Raw genomic sequence first — 25950 nt, 5'->3', positions numbered from 1 at the left:
TCTGCTACTTTGCGGCTCTTCCCGAGGCATTTACCGACGCCCAGAAGTCCCTGGAAACCGCCGCGGCCCTGCAGGGCGAGCCTAGAGCCTCTCTCATCCGCGGCTGTGTGCGGAAAAAACACGGGCCGAGGCAACAGCCCCCCCCCCCCCCCCCCCAAAAAAAAAGAAAAAAAAGGAAAGAAGCGAAACCCGGCTCCGTCTCGCCGAGTTCTCTACTGCAGGGCGACACATCCTTCGCTTCCTCCTGCCCGAAGCGGGGAAAGGGCCGTGACCACACCGGCTTCACCTCAGGCGGCGAAGCGCGGAAGGGAGCTCGCTCCGCCGCGGAGGGGGCTGGCGGCCTCCCACAGGCGCCGGGCCCCGCCCCGGCGGCGAGCGGGTTAAGCGCCCTCGCTCTTTGAAGAGCCCGCGCGGGCGGCGATTGGCTCCGGGCGATTCCGCGCTCGCTCGGCAGAGCCGGCGCTCCGCTCGCCGGGCGCTCGCCCCAGCACAGCCCCCGCCCCGGGCACCGCCCGCTCGGGAGAGCGGCGCGATCGAGCCTCCGCCCGCTAGCCGCTGCGGGGCCCGCGAGGAACACGCTGGCTTCCCGGCCGCGCCTGAGCTCGGCGGCTCATAACTGGGCCGGGGCGGCTACAGAGGGGAGACACCCCCCCTTCTAACGCGAGCGGACCCTCCCCTGAGGAACGCACGCACGCCGTTCCCCTGCCCCCCGCGCAGCAGCATCTCCAGCTCCTTCGCGAGGCTGTGGGTGGCTCTGAAAAGAGCCTTTGGGTTTCGCTTCTGTGCTTGGAGGCGCTCCTCCCGGCCCGGTTCACTTGCTCTTGGCCTTGTGGCTCTCGGTCTTCTTGGGCAGCAGCACGGCCTGGATGTTGGGCAGCACCCCGCCCTGCGCGATGGTCACCTTGCCCAGCAGCTTGTTGAGCTCCTCGTCGTTGCGGATGGCCAGCTGCAGGTGCCGGGGGATGATGCGCGTCTTCTTGTTGTCGCGGGCCGCGTTGCCCGCCAGCTCCAGGATCTCGGCCGTCAGGTACTCCAGCACGGCCGCCAGGTACACCGGGGCGCCGGCGCCCACCCGCTCCGCGTAGTTGCCCTTGCGCAGCAGCCGGTGCACGCGGCCCACGGGGAACTGCAGCCCGGCCCGCGACGAGCGCGACTTGGCCTTGGCCCGCGCCTTCCCGCCCTGCTTCCCGCGGCCGGACATCCTCGCTCCGTCAGTCGGTCCCTCCCTCGCTCGGCGTTAAGCTCCCGCTGCCGCTGGAGAGAAGCAGGTGAGTTACCCGCGCCCTGCGGCCCGCCCTTATATCCCTTCCCTTTGCGCGGCCGCCGGCTCCTGATAGGCCGAGGCCCCGACCGGAGAACGCGCACCCAATGGCCGAGCGAATCCCGTCCTGGCCAATAGCGAGGGGCGCAGCTCCGAAAGGCCTCCGCCCGCCCTCTCGCGGCGGCCAATGACGAGGCGGCAGGGGCGGGATTCGGCAGGCGGCTCCGCCCGGAACGAACGATCGCTCCCGCCGCCGCCCGGACCCGCGGGGGCCGCGCCGCGCCGCCCCGTATTTGCCTGTACTTTCTCTTTGGCTTGATTGTTTTAGAGCAGCCGGGTCGGCAACGTGCGCGTTGGGAGGCCGGAGCTGAGGAGGGGGGGAGAGAGGAAGAGAGAGGCACGGTGGCTGTGTCAGCGAGCGGGAGTAAAGGAGGGGAAAGGGCGGGGGGGGTTACCGGGAGAGCCGAAAGGCGGTAGTCCTCTTCCCCGAGGGAAGATTTCGACCCTTCCTAACACCGGGTCACCCCGACGTTTTCCGGCCTTTCAAAACTGTACACAGCTTCCATGCATCGGACAATCACCACAGCTCCCTCCCTTCCGTCCCGCCCACCCCAACTGCTGAGGGGAACACTACTGGAAACCGGTCTCGCAGTCGCTGTCCGATTGCACCTAAAACTTCAGCACCGTTGATGTGTTCATCTGGTATTAATAGGGAGTAAAAGGAGTGAATCTTTTTGATTCTTTGATGAAACTTTTTTTTCTAATATCTCAATTTTATTTATGCCTTCCAACCTATTTTTTCCAACTGCCATCTTTTTTCCCTGTTTTCTCTTTTTATATACTGTTTCTTTCTGAAATGTTTTAAAGTGTTTAAATAAAAGCATCTGTATCTTCCAGTGAAAATTTATCCTTAAGTCTGCACAGAAATATCTATTTGAAAAAAAGGAAAATTACACAGTAAAATGAATAAAATATTTCAAAAGGCAAGTCTTAAATATTAACTCACACACTGCCGAAAAGAATTTGAAATCAATAGTACATGAAGGGTTTCCAGAAATGGAAAAACTACACAGTGATAAAGGAACGGCCAGCTGAGGCGGTAGCGGTCCGTAGCCAGAACAATGACTGAAAGGGGTGGGCGGTACCTGCCCCGGCGGGATTTTTAAACTTCGAATCCACCAATCAATGACACCCAGGATGTAGCCCTCCGCCTATCAGAGAAGGCACTAGCGCTATATATACTCCCCGACTAGCGGGCAGCAGTCACTGGTTCTGCTCGTTACCCACCGGGTTCTTTGTCTCAGAGCGATGGCGCGCACGAAGCAGACAGCGCGTAAGTCGACGGGCGGGAAGGCGCCCCGCAAGCAGCTGGCCACCAAGGCGGCCCGCAAGAGCGCGCCGGCCACGGGCGGCGTGAAGAAGCCGCACCGCTACCGGCCCGGCACGGTGGCGCTGCGCGAGATCCGGCGCTACCAGAAGTCGACGGAGCTGCTGATCCGCAAGCTGCCCTTCCAGCGCCTGGTGCGGGAGATCGCGCAGGACTTCAAGACCGACCTGCGCTTCCAGAGCTCGGCCGTGATGGCGCTGCAGGAGGCGAGCGAGGCGTACCTGGTGGGGCTCTTCGAGGACACCAACCTCTGCGCCATCCACGCCAAGCGCGTCACCATCATGCCCAAGGACATCCAGCTGGCCCGCCGCATCCGCGGCGAGCGCGCATAAACCGGTTTGGAAATGTACCACGTACTTTGAGAAATTACTCTAACCAACACAAAGGCTCTTTTAAGAGCCACTCCATACACAATGAAAGAGCTGTGACACTGCTGCACAAGTTTTATTTTTCAATAATCATATTCTATAAAACATTCCTAAAATTCACTTAATGAAACATGTTCCAGTAGTGTTCCCCTCAGCAGTTGGGGTGGGCGGGACGGAAGGGAGGGAGCTGTGGTGATTGTCCGATGCATGGAAGCTGTGTACAGTTTTGAAAGGCCGGAAAACGTCGGGGTGACCCGGTGTTAGGAAGGGTCGAAATCTTCCCTCGGGGAAGAGGACTACCGCCTTTCGGCTCTCCCGGTAACCCCCCCCGCCCTTTCCCCTCCTTTACTCCCGCTCGCTGACACAGCCACCGTGCCTCTCTCTTCCTCTCTCCCCCCTCCTCAGCTCCGGCCTCCCAACGCGCACGTTGCCGACCCGGCTGCTCTAAAACAATCAAGCCAAAGAGAAAGTACAGGCAAATACGGGGCGGCGCGGCGCGGCCCCCGCGGGTCCGGGCGGCGGCGGGAGCGATCGTTCGTTCCGGGCGGAGCCGCCTGCCGAATCCCGCCCCTGCCGCCTCGTCATTGGCCGCCGCGAGAGGGCGGGCGGAGGCCTTTCGGAGCTGCGCCCCTCGCTATTGGCCAGGACGGGATTCGCTCGGCCATTGGGTGCGCGTTCTCCGGTCGGGGCCTCGGCCTATCAGGAGCCGGCGGCCGCGCAAAGGGAAGGGATATAAGGGCGGGCCGCAGGGCGCGGGTAACTCACCTGCTTCTCTCCAGCGGCAGCGGGAGCTTAACGCCGAGCGAGGGAGGGACCGACTGACGGAGCGAGGATGTCCGGCCGCGGGAAGCAGGGCGGGAAGGCGCGGGCCAAGGCCAAGTCGCGCTCGTCGCGGGCCGGGCTGCAGTTCCCCGTGGGCCGCGTGCACCGGCTGCTGCGCAAGGGCAACTACGCGGAGCGGGTGGGCGCCGGCGCCCCGGTGTACCTGGCGGCCGTGCTGGAGTACCTGACGGCCGAGATCCTGGAGCTGGCGGGCAACGCGGCCCGCGACAACAAGAAGACGCGCATCATCCCCCGGCACCTGCAGCTGGCCATCCGCAACGACGAGGAGCTCAACAAGCTGCTGGGCAAGGTGACCATCGCGCAGGGCGGGGTGCTGCCCAACATCCAGGCCGTGCTGCTGCCCAAGAAGACCGAGAGCCACAAGGCCAAGAGCAAGTGAACCGGGCCGGGAGGAGCGCCTCCGAGCACAGAAGCGAAACCCAAAGGCTCTTTTCAGAGCCACCCACAGCCTCGCGAAGGAGCTGGAGATGCTGCTGCGCGGGGGGCAGGGGAACGGCGTGCGTGCGTTCCTCAGGGGAGGGTCCGCTCGCGTTAGAAGGGGGGGTGTCTCCCCTCTGTAGCCGCCCCGGCCCAGTTATGAGCCGCCGAGCTCAGGCGCGGCCGGGAAGCCAGCGTGTTCCTCGCGGGCCCCGCAGCGGCTAGCGGGCGGAGGCTCGATCGCGCCGCTCTCCCGAGCGGGCGGTGCCCGGGGCGGGGGCTGTGCTGGGGCGAGCGCCCGGCGAGCGGAGCGCCGGCTCTGCCGAGCGAGCGCGGAATCGCCCGGAGCCAATCGCCGCCCGCGCGGGCTCTTCAAAGAGCGAGGGCGCTTAACCCGCTCGCCGCCGGGGCGGGGCCCGGCGCCTGTGGGAGGCCGCCAGCCCCCTCCGCGGCGGAGCGAGCTCCCTTCCGCGCTTCGCGCCTGAGGTGAAGCCGGTGTGGTCACGGCCCTTTCCCCGCTTCGGGCAGGAGGAAGCGAAGGATGTGTCGCCCTGCAGTAGAGAACTCGGCGAGACGGAGCCGGGTTTCGCTTCTTTCCTTTTTTTTCTTTTTTTTTGGGGGGGGGGGGGGGGGCTGTTGCCTCGGCCCGTGTTTTTTCCGCACACAGCCGCGGATGAGAGAGGCTCTAGGCTCGCCCTGCAGGGCCGCGGCGGTTTCCAGGGACTTCTGGGCGTCGGTAAATGCCTCGGGAAGAGCCGCAAAGTAGCAGAGCGCTCGCGTGGCAGGGCGCAGCGCCCCAGCAAGCTCTTACGAAAGCGGCTGCCGGAAAGGAAAGAGCAGGCAGAAGAGCTGGGAAGGGAAACGATGCGGCAGCATGGCGCTAGAGAGAAACCCAGAGGCGGACTGCAAGGCTCGCCAGCCCGGCTGCAGGTCGGCAAGAAAAGCGAGATGGGGGTACGATAAGGAGGACGGGGGCACAGAAGCAGAAACGTGGCAACAACTCGGGCAAGTGGAGCAACGCGACACAGCTCTTTTAAAGGAAAAAGTGGGTGGCTCTTAAAAGAGCCTTTGGGTTCTCGAGGTGGTCGGTCGGGGAGCGAAGAGGCGTTCAGCCGCCGAAGCCGTAGAGAGTGCGTCCCTGGCGCTTGAGGGCGTAGACCACGTCCATGGCCGTGACCGTCTTCCTCTTGGCGTGCTCGGTGTAGGTGACGGCGTCGCGGATCACGTTCTCCAGGAAGACCTTCAGCACGCCGCGCGTCTCCTCGTAGATGAGCCCCGAGATGCGCTTCACGCCGCCGCGCCGAGCCAGGCGGCGGATAGCCGGCTTGGTGATGCCCTGGATGTTGTCGCGCAGCACCTTGCGGTGCCGCTTGGCGCCCCCCTTGCCGAGCCCCTTCCCGCCCTTGCCTCTGCCAGACATGCTGCTCGCGCTTCCAACCGCTCCGAGCTGTGAGCCGCCGCCGCCCGCGCCGCGGCCTTTATAGCCAGGGGTCCGACCTGATTGGGAGCAGGGGCGGGCACGGCCGGCGGGGGCGGGGCCTGCCCCTCCGCGGGCGGGGCGGGCCGAGGCGGGGCGGGGCCTTCGCCCTTCGCTGCTCTCGGGCCCCGCCCCGGGGCCCCGCCCGGCTCCGCCGCGCCGGTCCCCGCCTCCGCCTCCGCCTCGCTCGCCTTCCCCCGGCCCCGGGGCCCCCGAAGCGCCGTTTCCCGGCATCTGCCCCCCCGGGCGGGGCGACGGCGCGCAGACCTTCCTTCTCTGACGGGCGAGGGTGCCACTGAGCAGGGAGCCGGCGGCTTTGAGGCCTCCCCGGACCGTTGTTAAGTTCATGCTGACCATGTCTCATTAGTTCTGAGGTCACATTGCAAGGACTCGACGGTAGTATTGAGAACCGGCTGTTAAATGTAAGAACTGACAGGTCCCCTCCGTGGCCTTATGCTGTGAAGCATCAGAAAAATCACATGTATAAACATGTTTTTTTTTCTAGAAGCTGGCTATGCCTGACTCTCAGATTACAGCATCACTGGTGAGTCCACAAAGGGCTTTTTCAGCATAGAACTGGAGAAGGCCCTTTATTTTCTATCCTGTTGTCTGGAGTGTTGTTTCATATTAAGTCCCAGACATCCTGGTCACATTCAGAAAGCATTATATTTCCATTTAGGTCACTGCTACTAACAGGGTAAAAATTAGTCATGTATGTCAAATACACAACCGAAATAGCTACTTCAGCTATGTGTGTGTGTACCTCCATGTTTTCAAAGGCCTGACATCATTCTGAGTGGATAGATACTCTTTATTTCATACAACATGTTTTCCTTTCACCAGTGTACGTTGCCAGTGACAACATTTCTCTGTTATTTTGGTATGATTCATAACTCTGAAAATCAGTCATCGTGACTGTTAAATCCACACCTCATTTCTGCTGGCTATCCTTGCAGTCTTCCTTTTCGTAGCTCAGGGCCCACTGGGGTATGAGATTAGCATAATTCCAATATGGAGAATTTGCCTGTGCTTATCATGGCTGAATACACACGTCATTATCCACAGAGTCAGAGGAGAGCCCTTCAAGCTGAAGGTCTCAGGGAGATCTTTGTGAACTCTGACAACCTTTTGTCTCGCTGACATTGGCATTTGGTTCTGCCTCAGTCACAGTGACTCCAGGAGGGAAGGTCTGTGTTAGTGATGGGATCCAAAAATATAATGGTGAGGTAATTTTTTCCCAGGATCTTTCAGTTCAAATATTTTATATAAGAATATCTCTGCCTGGCCCTGAAGACTTGATTTCTTTTTCACTGTTCTTTCAAATGACTTGTCATTCCCTCTGCTTGAAATATATTCTCTTCACCTCTCTTCAGCTACAGGAAAAGGGGTTCAGTTCACTCTCTTTGCCACTTTGTCCCACTTCATCTACACCGTAGAAAGCATATTTTCCAGCACCATTTTGTAACACACACAGACACACTGAGGACACTTAAGTGTATATAAATGAGATTCTCCTCTATGGAAGGGATACGCTCCATGTAGTATACATGTCCGTCACCCGTTTGTCCATCTACCACTCTCACTGTACCTGTTCCTCAACCTTTTATAACTTGTCATGCTAAATCCACATCCTAAAGCATGAAAAATGAGAGATGTTATGTCCAGAGAAAGCAATCCATAAATACACAGGAGAAAAATGCATTCAAAGCTCTCCAAAGATACCCCCTGGACCTGGTGAATGCCTGGCCTACAAATCACTAGGACCTAAGGCATCATTTTGATGAGATATCAGCTATTGTTATTACACTCTTTTTTTTACTGGCCTCTGTCACAGATGGGATATCGGCCCAGATGGAACTTGACTGTGAATTACTCCGTTCTTCCACTGTTATGACCATAAGTGTCCATCCAGAATGCAATTCAAAGGGCAGCACAATCTCAGGGCTGCCCCACTCATATTGCCCATTCATTTCTCCCCACTCTGGATCCATGGTGATATTCCTAACTGCCGAAACACGTTCTGCTACTACACTCTGTGTTCTTCATCTGTCCTCTCCCAGACTTATGGACTGTGTGTCCCTGATACTAGCCCAGTAGAGCTAGTGTCTCCTTTAACACTGAAGAGACTATAACCAGATGACCTTGCTACCCTAGGGAGAAGAAGATGACAACCCCCCCACCCAAAATCCCAGAGCTAAGACCATTCACCATGCTAGAAGAATAAGCACGTTGTAAAATGACAAAAAGAAAAATTTAAATCTGAACCATTTTCAAGTGTAAGAACCTTTTATTTTCATCAGTGTCAAATGCAAACAAACATTCCTGTCCTCATCCACTGTTGTGGCTGACAGCGGTAACCCTTGAAATCCTTTCCATGTACTCAAGCATGTCAAGGCCTGTTTTCTTCTAAAGAATTAACAAAACAAGCACAAATTACACCTTTGCATCCACTTAGGTTTTGGTTCTTTTTTTCTTTAGGTTTTTTTTTTCTTTTTTCTTCTTTTTTTTCCTACAGGGAAGATATTTGTACAAAGGAATGTGCATTAGATCTGGACAGTTAATATCAGAATTACCCAAAACATTTAATTTATTGATCAGCAGGCCCTTTTCTCAACAGCTTTGGGTAATTTGGGCTATTAAGTTTCCTTTCTTGTAGATGTCTCCTATTGCAGTTTGGGTAAACCCAAAACCCCAGCTGGTTTCTCTTTATTTACCACCTCCATATAGCTGGACACAGGCTGATCCCTGCTCTTAGCTGCTCAGTGCTGGCCTTGTGTGATGATCTTGTTAACCATACAATTAAATGTAAGATGTTACAAACTACTAACCTCAAACAGCACACAAAAGTGAAACCTGTTATTCTACTTCTTATTTCATGCACGAATCAGCCAAAACTTGATTGCATTTGCAGTGTCCAAAACAGAAAAAAACTATGTCAGGAAGACCAAGATTTAGACTTAATACACTTACTACAGAAGCCAATCCTTCTTTCTGGGACCAGACCATACAAGGCAGGTTGCAGGCAAAATAGGTGAAATACATTATTCTTGAATGTGCCCACGGTGTATATTATATATACTCTCATGAGCCTGTGAAGCCAGATTCCTGACTTCCTAACTGTCTGACAGCAGGAGTGCTGAGTGACTGGCCTCATTTGTATATTGTGGGGAAATCTGGGCACCAGCCGGCCCTTCCAGTGTCCCTGGCAGTCTGGATGACATCCTAACCAGGGACAGTACCACTCTGGCACCAGCCCACAGAATGCACAGCTGCAAACCACGTAGTGTAAAAAACATAAGCTACAGCACAGCTCTCTTACACACTGAACAACTCTTCAAAACTTTTTTTCTCCCTTCTATGGGAAGACAGCCAACCTATATTGCTGGCACCCAACTGCTACCTTGCGGTACTCCTGCTCGAGAAAGATGGCACAAGCAGCCTTATCTGGAGCCAGTATCTGCTTCACCCCCACACCTCTGAGGAAAACCGGCAAGGCAGCATCACTTAATGAGAGCATCTTCACATGGTGTGTGACACAATGCTTTGGCTCTCATCAATGGCAGAAGTCCAGCCTACACAGTGTCTGGGTGCCACCATCACTGCTGTGTGGCAAAAAAATGGGTTGCCTGCTAACCCAAATGTACCTGGAAGCTTGTCACATCAGCGCCTGGGGTGTCACCAGCCAGGGAGATGGCGGATTGCAGGCCAGCTGTGCATGCACTACGTGCCCAAGGACACTTTGTCCCTCCATAGGTACACGGCTCTGGCTGGAGGGGGTATGTGGGTTGGTCACATTGCTCCCTCCCTTTTACCAGCATTCACAGGAGCCCTGGCACACACATAGGACAGAGTGGAGGGCAGAAAGCACGCAGAAGTGCCAGGGTGTTGTGGGGAGGAAGAGTGGGTTGCTCAGAATTGCTCTGTGTGGGCTGCTCACTTCTCTGAGCAGACAGGCTTCAGTGCTGATGGAGAGGCTGCTCTGAAAGGACAGTGTGGTGCCACCCTTCCTTGGTGGAATTCACTACTGAATGCAGATGAAGGAGAGGCACTGTCGATGCAGGAGGAGACCATTTCTTTGGGGAGCCATGGCTGATGGAGCTTCTGGTAATGTTGCTTACCTCTCATGGACAGTTTGCCTCAGGGCCTGAGGTCCTCAATCCCTGGTTGATGACTACATTCAATGCATGCCAGGGTGGTCCAGAAGACAGTTTCTTAAGCACCTTAGGTAAGTTTTAGAAGACCAAAGTACTTTAAGACATAAATAATTCTGTTCTTTGATATCTGACTGACGGTGAGGGTGAAGACCTTTTCTGTGCCTGTGTGTGAGAAAAGTAAAAATGTGTTAACCTGGTAAACTCCCATACAGTAGAGAACAAAGTGCATCTTATTTCCTTATTAGCTTTTCTGGGAAGGGTTTTGGCCCCCTGAGTTTTTGCTGGGGTTTTTTTTGCTTTCCTAGGAAGGACATCCTTCCCAGTGCCTCCTAATTTTCGACATATCCAAGTTTTGGTCTATAGGTTTTCAATTCCCAAATGACATGCCATGACAATGATGAAGAGAGGCCACAATAGGTGCCCCAACCCTTAACCAAGAGTGCAGGGAGGAGTGTGCAACATTCCAGGAAGCTGAGTCTATGGGGACAGTCATCCGTTGCCCTGCCCTATTTGTCCTGCCCACTGGAGATGCTCAGCCATGCACTGGATTTAAAAGGCCTTGTGTGGCCTCAGTGTGCTTAGGAGTCTTGAGAGCAGCAGCAGCAACATGAGTGTTATGAAGGCAGAGACTTGTTGGCTGAGCTGCAACAAGTTTGTAGTTTGGTAGGTACCACTTTAAAATTGTTTAGCTAAGGGTTAAAAGCTGTTAAACTGTGCTGGCTGGTTTGATCACAGGAGTTACTACATTTGTAACTCAAATGAAGGATGAAGTCACTGAGGGCAAGTAAGACATGGGTGTAACACTAATAGGAGCGTAATCATGGTTGTAGGGAGTATTTACACCTCTTTCCTGCAGAACATGTATGCTGGAGTACAGCACATAATGCAAAGGCCTCACCTAAATCTCTCTGGAAATTATCACCTGAAGGAAGGAGAGGGGCTGTGGTACACAGGCATATCAGCTGCATTTCCTCCAGCTGTCCAAGAATGACTGACCACAGGACTAACCTACAGCAGGTAGAGCAGCCCATTAGCCACATTTGTGTGGCTAGCTCTCATGTTAATGCATCCTAACAAAATTTCTTGAGAAGAACACTTACTGTGCTACCTCTCATTATTGCAAAAATATCTAAATATAACCCAGAGTTCATTTTCTTAGGAACAAGTACTGGCAGGTGCTAAACTGGAGATGGGAATGTTTGATAGCTCTCAAGTGCAGTGCCAGCCCTTGGCTGTGGTTCATTTGTCTCCTTGTTTATGCCAAGAGGTCTTAATAGATAACTGCAAAAGTTGGACAGACCTGGGCATCTGAAGGGAAGTGAGTTGCGGGGTTCAGATTGCAATCTTGTACAGGTTTGTGATGTAGTGTGGCCTGCTGGCGTGCCCATGAAGTGAGAAGGATTGAAGTCATTCAGATGTAGGAGACATTACAGTGATGCTCTCTCCAAAAGTATCTCTGGAAATCCTGATATCACTATTCTCCTCTTCTAATGAATGATGAGGTCTGCCTCCCTCCAGTCTCATTGGAAAAGCCAAACTGCATCTCAGAGTCTATGTGGCGCCTTCTTCATTAAGTCTTTCTACAACTTCCTATACGAAAACCAGGATTATTTCCTTTTCTCATTTGCTCAGCTGGAGGTGAAACTGCCATTCCTGCCTTTTATATAACCCTTCACCATATTTTTTCTTTGCCTGAGTACATCTGTCCATTCCTTCTACACTATCTGCTCTGACTGCGGAGCAAATTCTTTTTAAAATTGCCAAATGCACCTTGACTTTCCAAAATGTTCCTGCATACATTTCTTTCATGTAAAGGAGAACATGTGTCCCAATCAGCAATTCTACATCGCTAAAGATATTTTATGTCTTTGCTGCAAAGCCATGAAAACGGAAATATCAGAGCTTCTCTCTGTGTCACAAAATTTCTGAAGCTTATTTTAAGACAGTAGACTAACTGTTGGAGATCAGAAGCTGCTACACATATTATTAGCTGTTCCTGTTGGGAATGGGGAGAGGGTAGCAACTGCTGGGAGAAAAGCCAGACAACTGGGATGGCGACCATTTTAGCCACCTCAATTCAGCCACCAGTAAATCTGAATCAACACTCTGTGAAGCCACAGCTGAGGGCTGGAGTATTTAAATCTCCTCCAGTGAAGGATACTGAAGTAAATATGTATGAGTTCAAAATAACAAGAGGAGGCAACATGAGTTTCCATTTTGCTGACATGTCACTCGTGGTCTACACTTTTCCTCTGTCTATATGCCATGAAGTGTCTTGGTAGCTGTTAAATGTCTTCTCCTCCCAGCACTGCTACTTTATTTCACTATGTAGTCAAGTCAGTGGAAAGTCTCATTCCTTGATTTACAAACACATGTAGGACATAGGCTTAAAAAAATGTATTTATTTACTTCAGTTTTGGTAATTTCTGAAGGTATATATCTTCAATATCACATCCACTCCAATTTATTTCATTCCTGTATCCATATATTATGTTACATAACTTTTACAAACAAGACCATGAAATTCCCAGTTTGATTAGCCCTTCTCTCAATTATCTTCCTGTTGAAGCATTTCAGAGCTTAGGTGCACTTTTCCTGCAACCTTTTTTTTTTTTCTGATACTTTTTGCTTCAAGAGTGCAGGTTGCAATTTTTCCATTCATTGCATTTATTCACAGTTTCGTATTCACTGAAACCCAATTTTACAGCAAACTAAAATGTTTTCGTGTTATATACACATTCAGTATTTACAAAACAGCCATTGTAAATGAGGCAATGCAGTAGAAATAGGATTACACTTACACCAAACTACCTTTTCATAAAATCTGAAAGTTTGGTTGCTAATACGTACTTAAATACTGTGTTCACATTATATGTTATATCTGGCAATATCAAATGAAATCAGAGGGCAGGGCTGAAGTGTAGCCTTTGTGATTCTTAAATAACTACAAAAGGCAATGGATAATACACTTGTTTATAATCAGGTAAAGATTAATGAAATATTATTCCAGAGCTCTGTTCTGTTCAGCATATTACACCATCTTCCACCAAATATCGATACTGATTGAATTCTTCCTGGTTCTTTAGGAACGACCTATGGCCTACCTCTCTCTCCCCTTGTTAAAACTCAGGTTATCACAAAGTGCTCTACTTTTTGTCCTAAAAGCATTTCCTCACTTCAGTGATGGCTGTAAAATGCATAAGGAAGAATTAGGTGGGTTTTATTTAGAGTGGGAAGAGGATTCAGAATTGGCTTTAGATAAACCTTTGTGCAGACATGTTGTGTGAAACGTAAAAAAAAACCCAAAAAAACAAAACAAAAACAAAACAAACAGTTAACATGCTTTTAAATTCTACTATTATTAGAGAAAATACATAGCAAGATAATACTCTCTGGGAAGGAAGAGCATAACTACTAAACTGCTATTCTAGTCCTTGCACATCTTAAATTACTAGAGACACAACAGATCATTTCAGTATCACCAGAAGTTTAGGAGGTTGCTTTCTTTTACAAGGCTGCAGTTTTGTAACATCAGATATCAAATAACTGTTTACCTGAAATTCAAATGCAACATGAAAACCAAATAGCTTGATTTACTTAATAATTGGCTCAGAAATTCATATGGAAAACAAACAAAAGAAAGAAAACACCCAGCACAAGGTAGCAGGGTAAGTTTGCCTCCCTTCTACTGAAATTCCAGGAAGACAAAATAAACCGTGTGTTCATAAATCTCCAGATCTTAACAAATTGCTTATGGCTCTATAAAAAATGCAATAGGAGGTTGTACGAGACACTATTTCACTAGACTTTAGCGTTTTAGGAGGTAAAACACATGGTCAAAGGAACCGGTTCTTAATCCATATTCAGAGCTGAAAGAGGAGTTTGTGTTACTTCCTCCTCTGCAAAATCAATTTAAACTGTCAAAATAGCTTTAAATCGGCCGATTTCAACTTCGACCCCAAGAAAACCCTCTAAAGAACCAGACTGAGCCGTTGCTGCAACATTTATGTCAAAAGGAAATTTTTAATTTGCAATGAAAAACAAAAGTTTCTCTCTTCAGAGGTCTCTCCAGCAGCAGCACACGGGATTTATCGCCTCTCCTTTAACTCAGCCCGCGTGTTTGCGGCTGGAAACTCTCCCGAACGCAAGTACCTGCTCTTCTCCTCCCTCACCGGGGAAACGGGGCGATTTGGTGGCAGAAATTCCGAGGAAAATACACTTTTGTGAGTCCAAAGAAACACAAATCGAGCACACCGAAGGGCTCCCCGGCCGTGCAGCGGGGCGGGCTCTGCAACGCACCAATCACCGCGCGGCTCCTCTCTAAAAATACGAGCATCTGACCCGCGCCAGCCCAATTGTGTTCGCCTGCTCCGCAGAGGACGCTGCCGCCGCCGCCGCCGCGATGTCCGAGACCGCTCCCGCCGCCGCCCCCGATGCGCCCGCGCCCGGCGCCAAGGCCGCCGCCAAGAAGCCGAAGAAGGCGGCGGGGGGCGGCTCCAGAGCCCGCAAGCCGGCGGGCCCCAGCGTCACCGAGCTGATCACCAAGGCCGTGTCCGCCTCCAAGGAGCGCAAGGGGCTCTCTCTCGCCGCGCTCAAGAAGGCGCTGGCCGCCGGCGGCTACGATGTGGAGAAGAACAACAGCCGCATCAAGCTGGGGCTCAAGAGCCTGGTCAGCAAGGGCACCCTGGTGCAGACCAAGGGCACCGGCGCCTCCGGCTCCTTCCGTCTCAACAAGAAGCCCGGCGAGGTGAAGGAAAAAGCCCCCAAGAAGCGGGCAGCCGCCGCCAAGCCCAAGAAGCCGGCAGCCAAGAAGCCCGCCGGCGCTGCCAAGAAGCCCAAGAAAGCGGCGGCAGTGAAGAAGAGCCCCAAGAAAGCGAAGAAGCCGGCGGCCGCCGCGGCCAAGAAAGCAGCCAAGAGCCCCAAGAAAGCGGCCAAGGCAGGCCGCCCCAAGAAAGCAGCAAAGAGCCCGGCCAAGGCGAAGGCGGTGAAGCCTAAAGCAGCCAAGCCCAAGGCGGCCAAGCCCAAAGCGGCCAAGGCGAAGAAGGCGGCGCCTAAAAAGAAGTAAATTATACTAGAAGAGTCCTGCTCTCCGTATTTTGTTATCCAACGGCTCTTTTAAGAGCCACCCACACTTTCCCTAAAGGAGCTGAGGCACCGAGGTCGTCAGTAACCTGCAGCAAGGATCCAGTAATTCGTAAGTCGTCAGAGATCAATTGTGTGTTCTTTTCCCCTACAATTACCGAAAGAAACGCTAACGAGCACGGTATAACGCGGCGGCTTTAGGAAAGTGTAGACTTTTACATCTCTTTTCTTTTTTTTTTTTTGCCGAGTAATTGGTTTGATTACCAGGAAGCAATGTTTTATAATGTTTTGATAAACATCGGATGTACGTTTTTTTTTAAGGATATATTTTGTAACAAAAGTAATGCAATTGCCGGGCACGCTACTACTGAGCCATGTCTAATCTATTGTATTATTTCTCTGAAGGTGTCTCCTTAAATGGTGTTGTGTCTATTTGGGGGAGGAGGGGAGGGTTTCGTTACTTACCCGAAAATAGCCCTAAGCTCTCCCATTCCTTTTGTTCCCGAGGAGAAAGAGCGAGCTTTAAGTATTGAAAAAGCCCGCCCTGACCAAGGATTGGCCGGGGAGAGCCCGGCCCGCTGCCCCTTCCCCCCCTTCCCCGAAGACGATTACGCCTCGTATCTCTGGTGCTGGTTCAGCCACTCTCGGAGAAGAAAAAGGCGGAAGAGGGGGGAGGGACGGGAGCACTCACCGAAATACAGCGTTCCCGTGTTCTCTGGCTTTAGGACTAAACGGGAAAGAGCCCATCCCAGGAAAAAAGTTGCTTTGAGAGGACACTTTGGCACGACTTTGCGGTAACAAAAACATGGAAAGCGTTGCTACTATCACCAAGCCAAAAATACTGTTAATAAACATGAAGAAAATAAGAAAAAACACGGGTCGAGTAATTCGTATAAACCGGCGTAACTATAGTATGGATAACTGAGCTCTCTTATGATTTTGTGGGTGGCTCTGAAAAGAGCCTTTGGATTATTTTCTCCGGAAGAGAAAACGTGCTGCCTTGGGTTCACTTGGCTTTAGCCTTGTGGCTGTCGGTCTTCTTGGGCAGCAGCACGGCCTGGATGTTGGGCAGCACCCCGCCCTGCGCGATGGTCACCTTGCCCAGCAGCTTGTTGAGCTCCTCGTCGTTGCGGATGGCCAGCTGCAGGTGCCGGGGGATGATGCGCGTCTTCTTGTTGTCGCGGGCCGCGTTGCCCGCCAGCTCCAGGATCTCGGCCGTCAGGTACTCCAGCACGGCCGCCAGGTACACCGGGGCGCCGGCGCCCACCCGCTCCGCGTAGTTGCCCTTGCGCAGCAGCCGGTGCACGCGGCCCACGGGGAACTGCAGCCCGGCCCGCGACGAGCGCGACTTGGCCTTGGCCCGCGCCTTCCCGCCCTGCTTCCCGCGGCCGGACATCCTTCCTTGCTTCTTTCCTTGCTTCCTCGCTCGCCTCTAAGAGCAACCAGCAACAGAACAGAGCAAAGCAGCCAGCGCTCCTCAGCTATAGCCTCGCTGTTTCCACCTCGCCCCTTCGCTGATAGGCTGAGAAGTAGGTCTGCTCTGAGCAGCCAATGAGGAGGTGAATCGAATTCCGACCAATGAAAGACGGCTATAGGGGAGCTATGACGCGCGCTTGTGTTCTGGCCAATAAAAGTACGCAGAGGGAATGCTGCTCATTTGCATAAGGGAGCTATAAATAGGTGGCACTCGGCTAGTTCCTCTCACTTCGTCTCTTTGCGTTTGTCTGTGCGGCGTTTGGGGTCTGCGGGAGTCGCGCGTTTGCTGCCATGCCCGAGCCAGCCAAGTCCGCCCCCGCGCCCAAGAAGGGCTCCAAGAAAGCCGTCACCAAGACGCAGAAGAAGGGCGACAAGAAGCGCAAGAAGAGCCGCAAGGAGAGCTACTCGATCTACGTGTACAAGGTGCTGAAGCAGGTGCACCCCGACACGGGCATCTCGTCCAAGGCCATGGGCATCATGAACTCCTTCGTCAACGACATCTTCGAGCGCATCGCTGGCGAGGCCTCGCGCCTGGCGCACTACAACAAGCGCTCCACCATCACCTCGCGGGAGATCCAGACGGCCGTGCGGCTCCTGCTGCCCGGCGAGCTGGCCAAGCACGCCGTCTCCGAGGGTACCAAAGCTGTCACCAAGTACACCAGCTCCAAGTAGAGCGTCTCCCGGATCCTCAGTTCTAACCCAAAGGCTCTTTTAAGAGCCACCAAGTTTTCAATAAAAGGGCTGCACTGTCAGTTCTTCAGAGTGTGTTCTTAATTTACGGTCAGTTTTTTAAGTCCCTCTTAAGATTAATTCTGATGAACGAATTGTTCTCCAATATTGTGTTGGGGCACATAAGACTTTATCTGGGTAAGAAATGATCTGTTATAACTGAAATTCCTGTTACTAAAGCTTTTTTATTACTGTATTTTCTTTCTAGGTAGTAGTTTCCTTAGTTCTATTACAGTTCTTCCTAAAATTGTGATATGTGTATTTTCTGGTGCAATACATCGCTATTAATTCTAAGTATGTTCATGTTATATGCGTTGTAAATTGAAGGAAAAAAAGGCTGTAGTTTTCTAGTCGGGAAAGTATCAAAATTATTACTAATGGAAGCTGATCCACGTACATCGTTGTAACTGCTGTAACAATGTCTACCACTTGATGGTGCTCAGTCTTTTTTGTAGCTGAAGTGACAGGTGGCTACAGGGTACAGTGAAAGAATTTGTGTAGTAGCAAGTGACGTTTATCTTAATAAGCTTTTACTAATAGCCCAGTGATTAATACAGTACAGAAGTCCTTTCTAAAAGTTATTTATCTTCAGTAATTTTCTTAATTCTACTGTGCATGTGATTTTTTTTATAATAGCGTGTATAGCTTCTCCCTACAACTGCTTTAGGTAGACAATATTCCCTCTAACTAAAAACACAAAGTGAAGATGAATATTTTTTCCTACCTATTTGACCTTTCCTGTATTTATATGTCATTAATTGTATTAAAACTATTAAAACCTAAGAAACTAGTCACTATGGGCTGGCTTCGTAAACTATCAGAGTTTATCATATAGCTACTAATCAGCCCTAACGTCTTTCAGCCTCAATCCGCAGGCTTTCTAAATCACTCCACCTCATTCTTGGGTAATTAGATGCTGCTGTAGATGCAGATCAAAGCCAGTATTGCCTTATCTCAAACGAGATCTGAATAATCCTGCATTCTAAGCATATTCTGTGGACTTCTGAGCACACTTACTTCATACAGGGACCACAGAATCACAAAAGTCAACCTTTCCAGTACTGACTGCATGTTTGGTAGTACAGGTACAGAGACAGGTATGAGGTCTCTCTTTAATCTGTCACCAATTTAGCAGTTACTTTCAGCTTGAAGGCTGATGGGCACTTCTTGGATGGGATTTCAGGTATCGAGTGGGAAGTGGCATCCTCCATACTCCGTTTTTTAGCAGCTTCAAATGGAGATTAGAGATCTGCTTTTGAAGTGCCTTAGTGCAAACTGAAACATAGTTTGCACATTCTGGGCCTCTGTATATGTCTAATACCTGAAAAGATTAATAAACCATGGCATATTTCAGTCTCCAGGTTTTTGTGTAAGGGGATATGTGGGTCACTAGAAAGGCACTAAAAGTGCTCATATTTTGACAGTGATGATGATCATCAGAAGAATTTTTCAGTGGCTATTATTCTCTATAATCAGTCATGTAAAAGTCAAATTTCATTATCTTGTCCTAAAAAACAGACCCTAGTTCAAACTACAGCTACCGCAGGGCAGCCCTGTTGCCTGAGTTGAAGTAGGAGCCCGGTGGTGCCTTTTGGCCTCCGAGCTCAGGAATCCATAAGCATTCTTTTTGCCTTTCCTGTCTTTGTATGCTGCATGCTGCACACTTCATTAACATAGCTTTTGCAGAAATTTCAGGGGATTTTTTTTTTTTTTTTTAGGCTGTTTCAGTATGTGGAATTGTTTCTAGGCTCATGGAACTCTTCATGCAACAGAAAAGAAAATGTTGCTTATGATTGCTACTTCCAATCTCAGTATGAATGATAAAGCAATATTAGGGGCTATAATGTGAACATAGCATTTCTACCTGCACATGCATGTCATCAGATCTGATTCTATCACATCCGTTATTTTTCTATCAGTGCTGAGACCAAAGTCTCTGACATGACAAAAAACAACTACCATGGAAAATTTTGTGTGCTTGTTCTTTTAACCAAAGGTAAAAGTAGGAGGAGTTAGGCTTAGCAAATATAGCAAACATAACAATTTCATCCCACAGGTGGATGAACATGCAAAATTAATAAAGCAAATAATGTGCATATAAAATCATATGACAGCATATTCTTCCATCATTTTTGCTCTTTAATGTTCTTTCCTATTCAGTCCAAAGCAGTGTTCTTTGTATTCTTAAATCCACTCTACCCAGATGACATCACCCAACAACAGTAAGATGGCACAGTGTTCAAATACATCATCCTGGTGTAGCAGGAATTATGCTGCTGCCACCTACACCATGGTAGAAATTATGCGCAAGCCCCCTCAACAGGGCTCGGCCCTACGCTCCTGCTCCAAGAAGACAAGTCTCCAATCCGCTGAGTAAATAAGTGGTTTATTTACCCCACGTGCAGAGCAGTTCAAGCCAGGTGCCTCCAAAGAGGGACCCCCTACCCCAGATCCTGCCCCCCAGTTGTACCTCTACCACCCATCACCCGATCCCCAAGTCTAATCACTTAATTCTGGTCTGTGGTCTCTTGACTTACTGGTTTTGTTGTTCCCTGGGCTGGCCGCCTTCTGAAGTTACCTCATTCTCTTGGAATTGTTTCCTTGGTCCTTATCATCTTCATTCTGCTTGCATTTGCCGGTTTCAGCTAGTTCTGTGTTTGCAGGATTAGTTTGAACAAAATGTTTACTCTCAGCCACCTCTTGTGGCCTAAGGCTTCGACTACTTTATCTTCTAGTGCTAAACCAGGCTATTAGTCCTATCAATTCTCAACACTGGGAAGTGCTAGACTACATAATCTTTAAACAGGACCTTTGTGCTGTATTTTTATCTACCCTCCATGTCTATCTTCAGAATACCTCTTTATTCACAGCAACTGAAATATAGGATATAGGGTATACTTCTTTTTGGTTATAGAAACATTTTTGTCAAAATTCTTTTTTTTAATATCAGCAACCTTTTGTATATCAAATTAACAGTTAAATTACAGTTTAGTCCTGTAGTGGATAACCAGCTGTAAAGAACACTGAAGAACAGTCTGAACAGTTACAAAAAAATTCCCTTATCTTATTTTTAATGGAATAATAAAGTTAGCAGCATTCTTGGAAAGACTTATATCTTCGCTAGATCAGCATACCTACAGGAAAATTTATATTTATAAATCATCACGTTTAAAAAAAAAAAAAGAAGTGCTTTTATTTCTGCAAAAATGAAATACACCAACTGGGTAAACAAATAACTGTATTCTTTAGTTAACTGACCGGACAGTGAATCAGAAACAAGAAATAAATGTCATACACCTGATCCAAAACCTGAACAAATCACACACTGGCTATAGCAATTCTATACTATTTCCTGCTCTTTTTTTTAATGGAGTAAATCAATATCTGCTCCCCTACTTATGAAATTGTTTTTCCTAATGGCGAGAGATTATAATTACTCAACACATGGGGCAAATTATTGCTATGTCGTTTTCCCAGAGACTTTTTCTTCCAGTTTTAATAGAAAAGAATATATTTCAAAATAATTAGCCTTGAGGGAGAAAGTATCAACTGCAGCTAGGGAAAAAGATTCGGTCTTACATACACCTTGATGTAATGCTTTTGGCCAGTAATGAAAATGTTCCTGGTTCACATTGTAAAGGAAAAACTTGAGTCCTTGGGCTCCAAAAACCTGGTCTTGGGGTTGTGCTGTATCAGAGCACAGCGCAGCTCAAGACGTGGCACAAATCTCACTGGAGAAGAGGGCTGGAACCAGAGGGGAAGGGAGCTGCAAACACCCCTTCTGCCTTCCCAGCTCACTTACCTACAAGGAAGGAAGAAGCATTACAGTGAGCAGGGGCAGCTCTTTCCTCGGGGACTGGGGTCAGAACCAGAGGCCTGTGTAGGTAGAAAGGGTGTTTTAGGTTTTGGTTCGCATTTCTTTGGTGGCTGCAAAGAACTAAATTATTTGATGGCCTGTCCTGAGGGAGAGGTGGTTCCAGAAGCATTCTTTGTCAAAAATGATACTAAGTATTAATCACAAAGGTTCTTACATTCATTTTTTAACACAGAAAAGCTCAGGAAGCAATTCTGGACATACTTGCATTTTAAAAATAGAAAATAAGTAGTTTGCGTATGAAAGGAGTATCAGGACAGCTTGGAATTTTCATCACCAGTAAAATCCACAACCTTTTTTGTACTTGTAGTCCTGCTTGCATTGCATGTAGATTTTGTGCTTGGAAGGACCATAGGAAAATGGAAGAAATAATTCCCAAAATAGGAAGATGGCACACATGGAGAATTACCACTGAAATTTGGAGTTCAGAGTAAGGGATCTTGCACTACCTTTATGCAGCATCAGAGCTATGAAGAAATGCATGCATCTCTTGTGTGCATCCCCTTTTCCTTTTGCAGCAAGCAGCAGCCACTGCAACGCAAAACTATCCAAACACTGCACGTGATAAAGATTTTTTTTGCCTTGTGCGCTTGGGACACAGCAAGGTTAGCATGTTTCATCATCCCACTTAGAAAAGAGGAGAAGAATTGCCATAGCAATATCATAGCCCCAATCTTTCTACACATTGAAATAGTCTTTAAATAGGGCTGCCTCCTCCTGCGCTCCAAGCACCAGCAGACCGGACTGACTGGATCACAGGCAAAGCCGGGTGCCTGGGCTCAACTGAGCTGGTTCAGGAAGCCCAGACAATTTCTCTGGATTGGTTCCACTCCCTACATGCAGGAGCTTTTAAACTCTGCCTTTTGAAATCGCTGGTACAAATCCTATGGAAGAAGGGAAATGGCCACATGCGTGTAAGGCGCATTTAGCTCCTGGAGTTTTAACATTAATCGATACTTAAATGTCACGCAAAACCTCATGGGATGTGTATCTGTTGTACTTCAGACTTACAGAAGCAGCCTCTAATTGTGCATTTATTGACGGGACAAAAATCAAACAATGAGTGTTTCTGAAACGTTGATAAAGACAATCAGAGTGATTAATCCTTTTCGTAACACCATGAAGGCAGATAATTCTTTCACACTTTTTTTCATTTTTACAGTATTTTCCACCTGAGAACATTTGCATGAAAGACGGTATTTCTCAGCAGGAAATGGCACAGGGTATAAACAACAGGGGACATCAAGAAGCTTCAGAAGAACTGGGATTTATTTACAGCATTTGTCTGAACTGAATACTGCGGGCTCATCCCCTTACCCTACAGGTTTATATCTTGACAATGACAGAGTTAAAAATACCTCAGTTGGTGAAAAAGTGAAAAGGAAATAGCTTCTTTCTGGATTTAGAAATCCGGGGCCCTGCTCCGGCCGACCCTTTCCTTTCCCTTCTCCCCGCAGGTCCCCGGAGCCCGTTGCGGGGCGGGGGGGGCCGGGTGCCGCAGAGCAGCGCAGCCCGCTCAGCCTCCGACCCCCGCAAGGCCCCATCCCCGCTGCGGCATCCTCCTCGGCCCGGCCCGGCCTCCCTCGCCGCTTCTCCTCTCGGAATCTGCCGTGTTACACCGCACTCCCCCCTTCGACTTGGCCCCAGTGGAGACCGGCTCCCTCCTCCCCCGGGGGAGGATCGGTCCTTGAATCCCCGTCTCTGGCACCGGCGCGGGGAGCAGGAAAATCTCCGTTTGCCACGGCCAGACCGACAAAGCCAGAGGGTTTCGCAGTCGCTGGAGAAGCGAGGGGTCCCGGTGGGACCTGTCCGCTCCGTTTTCCGCCACCCGCTGCGTTTACGCAGCGACGAGATAATTCGGCTTCAGCCTAAACTCTTCCCCGTTAACGTACCCAAATTAAACTCGTGGGATTAAATCACGCAGTAAAACCAATACTGCTTCGTAGACATTAAAAGCCCTTTGAGTGTTTCGGTTCTTTTTCTGCTTCCCTCACTCAAGGAATAAAACGCCCAACGAAGAAACAAACAAATTCATACATAATTAATTCGTTTCAATGTGCAGCCAGCCCTTCCATCCGGGTGCCATTGGGCGGTCCGCCGTCCGAAAGAGCCCACGTCCCCCTTTCCTCAGGCGCGGTGGGAGCAGAGGGATGGGTGCTGGCAGCTGTCCATCAGCGGCCGACCCGCCGCGGGGGGGAGTGGGTGGGGGGGTGCGGAGGATGCACTGCCTTTTGTTTGGCCCGGCCGCCCGCAGCGCCGGCTCCTCAGAGTTGCAAAGTGGTCCCAGTCACACGGGCCTCGGGAGGCGGATCGCTCTTTGTCTCTTGATCACAGGCGTTCGCACCTTCCTCTCCCACTCAGCTGTTGGAAACCCGAGTTGTTAAAGAAAGAACCGGGAAATCCGCCTGTGCCGCTTAGGAGACTGCGGGTGTTCACACTCGCCTTGTTAAGAAATACATCTATTTTCAAAACCAGTCTGCCCACTTAGCCCAGTTGTGGTAAACCACACTTCACGAACGTGTCTGGCTGTACAGTATACATTTGAGGCCTTTTGGCCCTTCACGGTTTAGACCTCACATAGTCCTATCGGGTTTTTAAGGCTTTGTTACCCAGATGGACGACTTGAAACTAGAGCCACATATTGCCTAAACGCATTCTGCAACAGGGAAATGAGAGACACAACTACAAGAATGATAATGAAGACTCTATTTTCTGTACTACTGCATTTCTAATGCTGATACCAGAGCACCAATTTATAAGGGAAAGAAATCCAAAAGATTGTCCTCTTGATAGTTTCTACAGTCTAGAGACTAGAATTTAAATCCTCTCACACAACATTGAGGTGATGCACACATACCCAGGGGGGTTCACAGGACTCTTCCCCATTTTTGCTACAATTCCCAGTGCTTCTGATATGCAGATGACAGTTTCATTATGTGGAACAAAGACAGACCCAGAGGGGAGTGGAAACTTCCCTCCCCTGTAGAAGGGGGAAGTGAACCTCTTACCAACTCAATTTTAGGAAAGCTAAACTCAGTGAACACCAGGTCCACAGATACATTAGTCCACATCTCTCTTTTCCCTATACTGGAGGACAGGGATGGGGAAAACTGGTAATACTGAAAACTCCTCCTGTTACTCCAGTGCCACAGAGCTGACCACCAAGGCTGCGTCTGCCTCCACAGAGCGCAAAAGAGAGCCCCAGGAAAGTCAAGCAGCTGGTGGCCTCTGCGGCCAAGAGGCTGCACAAGACTGTGAGGCTAAAAAAGCAGCAAGGAGCCCCACTAAAGCCAGAAGGAAATCGGAAGCAAGCAGGGCAACATCAAAGCAGAGAAACAACTGTAAGTCAACATTATGGCCTGCTGGAACAGCAGCAGCTCTTCTAAGAGCCACTTGCCTGCTCCCAAAATGAGGTGGGAGCTCAAAACTCCCCATACCTCATGCAGAAGAGGGGGTGGATCCAGTCAGTAGCGCCAGAAAAACGAAGTTAAAAGTGATAGTGCTCTTCCAGGCATATGGCAGTGGCTGTCAGCGTGGTGGCACATCACATCAGGCAGCGAACTGAGAACACCGGTAACCCTGCCCTGCCTGAAATCCTTCCCTAGTGTTCTGCAGAGTTAATTCTGCCAAGGAAAGCCAGCAGGACTCTCTCACAACAGCATTAAAATGCAGCGAAGAATAGAAATCAACAAGCAGCCTGAGGGAGGGAACATCCCTCCTGTTGTGAAATAATTGGTTCAGGGTCACTGCCGGGACCATATTATTTCTTCAGGGTTTTATTTTTTTTGTGTGTTCTTTGCTTCCCCACCCTTCCCTTCTCTCTAAACTTGAAAACTGCATTGCCCAGACTTGTGACAGTGATCGGCTACTCTTTAATACTTTCCAACAGAACAGAAATAATCTAGACTGATATGAATACTTTGGTTTATATCATCTTCCAATAAATACTGCAAGAACACCTACAACAAAGCCAGAATTCTCTTACTAGGCAATGCAATATTTACTCCAGTATTGTATAAAAACATAGGTGCCATTACTGACGTGTTAAGAATGTCCAGATTTTCTTAAAAGCACAAAAATGTTTTATTAAAAAAAATTAGGAAGTAATTCTAAAAAAGGAACAAACAAGTATATTGAATCCCTCAGTGGATCAGCCCAAAATTTTTTAAAACTAACGTTTAGTATTAATAAAACAACCTCCCTAAAAAAAAACTTCAGCAAGCAGAGAACAGCATAGTTAAGGTAAACACGTTAAGGAAAAACAGCTTACATGTTTGTGCCTGCATTCCCTAGAAGAACCGAAACCAAAGAGTGACTCAGTCCCATATGACCACTGTGGGTGGCTCTGAAAAGAGCCTTTTTTTTTGTCCATTTTGTTTCCTGATTAGTCTTAGATACGTTTACTTGGCTTTAGCCTTGTGGCTGTCGGTCTTCTTGGGCAGCAGCACGGCCTGGATGTTGGGCAGCACCCCGCCCTGCGCGATGGTCACCTTGCCCAGCAGCTTGTTGAGCTCCTCGTCGTTGCGGATGGCCAGCTGCAGGTGCCGGGGGATGATGCGCGTCTTCTTGTTGTCGCGGGCCGCGTTGCCCGCCAGCTCCAGGATCTCGGCCGTCAGGTACTCCAGCACGGCCGCCAGGTACACCGGGGCGCCGGCGCCCACCCGCTCCGCGTAGTTGCCCTTGCGCAGCAACCGGTGCACGCGACCCACGGGGAACTGCAGCCCGGCCCGCGACGAGCGCGACTTGGCCTTGGCCCGCGCCTTCCCGCCCTGCTTCCCGCGGCCGGACATCGCAGCGACTCAGGCAACAGAAGACAGCAGCAACTCGCACGAACAACGACCTGCTCCCCGCCGCGCCCGCCCGCCCGCTTATATACCGCCCG

General features: G+C 50.1%; 8 protein-coding genes across 8 annotated transcripts; 4 read left to right on the top strand and 4 right to left on the bottom strand.

Moving 5' to 3' along the window:
• Positions 1 to 544: 544 nt before the first annotated feature.
• Positions 545 to 16406, bottom strand: LOC115336183 (histone H2A type 2-C). The gene is made up of 2 exons (XM_030002814.2): positions 16391 to 16406; positions 545 to 1206 (listed from the first exon to the last, which is right to left on the bottom strand). Exon 2 carries the CDS (start codon positions 1199 to 1201, stop codon positions 812 to 814), a length of 390 nt encoding a protein of 129 aa, XP_029858674.1. The 5' UTR covers positions 1202 to 1206; positions 16391 to 16406; the 3' UTR covers positions 545 to 811.
• LOC115336175 (histone H3) lies at positions 2555 to 3002 on the top strand. Its single transcript, XM_030002805.2, has one exon. The coding sequence runs from the start codon at positions 2570 to 2572 to the stop codon at positions 2978 to 2980; it is 411 nt and encodes a 136-aa protein (XP_029858665.1). The 5' UTR covers positions 2555 to 2569; the 3' UTR covers positions 2981 to 3002.
• LOC115336184 (histone H2A type 2-C) lies at positions 3822 to 4504 on the top strand. The gene has a single exon (XM_030002815.2). It carries the CDS (start codon positions 3849 to 3851, stop codon positions 4236 to 4238), a length of 390 nt encoding a protein of 129 aa, XP_029858675.1. The 5' UTR covers positions 3822 to 3848; the 3' UTR covers positions 4239 to 4504.
• On the bottom strand, positions 5278 to 5730 carry LOC115336199 (histone H4). The gene has a single exon (XM_030002830.2). The coding sequence runs from the start codon at positions 5694 to 5696 to the stop codon at positions 5385 to 5387; it is 312 nt and encodes a 103-aa protein (XP_029858690.1). The 5' UTR covers positions 5697 to 5730; the 3' UTR covers positions 5278 to 5384.
• On the top strand, positions 14050 to 15360 carry LOC115336169 (histone H1.01). Its single transcript, XM_030002800.2, has one exon. It carries the CDS (start codon positions 14310 to 14312, stop codon positions 14970 to 14972), a length of 663 nt encoding a protein of 220 aa, XP_029858660.1. The 5' UTR covers positions 14050 to 14309; the 3' UTR covers positions 14973 to 15360.
• LOC115336178 (histone H2A-IV) lies at positions 15904 to 25865 on the bottom strand. Its single transcript, XM_030002808.2, has 2 exons — positions 25857 to 25865; positions 15904 to 16386 (listed from the first exon to the last, which is right to left on the bottom strand). Coding segments are annotated over exons 1-2 (393 nt in total). The 5' UTR covers positions 25859 to 25865; the 3' UTR covers positions 15904 to 15995.
• Positions 16685 to 17217, top strand: LOC115336187 (histone H2B 1/2/3/4/6). Its single transcript, XM_030002818.2, has one exon. It carries the CDS (start codon positions 16757 to 16759, stop codon positions 17135 to 17137), a length of 381 nt encoding a protein of 126 aa, XP_029858678.1. The 5' UTR covers positions 16685 to 16756; the 3' UTR covers positions 17138 to 17217.
• LOC121232647 (histone H2A-IV) lies at positions 25449 to 25873 on the bottom strand. The gene has a single exon (XM_041120573.1). It carries the CDS (start codon positions 25856 to 25858, stop codon positions 25469 to 25471), a length of 390 nt encoding a protein of 129 aa, XP_040976507.1. The 5' UTR covers positions 25859 to 25873; the 3' UTR covers positions 25449 to 25468.
• Positions 25874 to 25950: the final 77 nt, after the last annotated feature.

Source organism: Aquila chrysaetos, chromosome 26 (assembly GCF_900496995.4).
Source record: "Aquila chrysaetos chrysaetos chromosome 26, bAquChr1.4, whole genome shotgun sequence".
NCBI lineage: Eukaryota > Metazoa > Chordata > Aves > Accipitriformes > Accipitridae > Aquila > Aquila chrysaetos.
Note: the sequence above shows the minus strand (reverse complement) of the source record. Positions and strands in the feature narration are given on the sequence as shown.

Excerpts from the sequence above, each read along its gene's own strand:
- LOC115336199 (XM_030002830.2), bottom strand. The coding sequence starts at position 5,696 with ATGTCTGGCAGAGGCAAGGGCGGGAAGGGGCTCGGCAAGGGGGGCGCC.
- LOC115336187 (XM_030002818.2), top strand. The coding sequence starts at position 16,757 with ATGCCCGAGCCAGCCAAGTCCGCCCCCGCGCCCAAGAAGGGCTCCAAG.
- LOC115336169 (XM_030002800.2), top strand. The coding sequence starts at position 14,310 with ATGTCCGAGACCGCTCCCGCCGCCGCCCCCGATGCGCCCGCGCCCGGC.
- LOC115336184 (XM_030002815.2), top strand. The coding sequence starts at position 3,849 with ATGTCCGGCCGCGGGAAGCAGGGCGGGAAGGCGCGGGCCAAGGCCAAG.
- LOC115336183 (XM_030002814.2), bottom strand. The coding sequence starts at position 1,201 with ATGTCCGGCCGCGGGAAGCAGGGCGGGAAGGCGCGGGCCAAGGCCAAG.
- LOC121232647 (XM_041120573.1), bottom strand. The coding sequence starts at position 25,858 with ATGTCCGGCCGCGGGAAGCAGGGCGGGAAGGCGCGGGCCAAGGCCAAG.
- LOC115336175 (XM_030002805.2), top strand. The coding sequence starts at position 2,570 with ATGGCGCGCACGAAGCAGACAGCGCGTAAGTCGACGGGCGGGAAGGCG.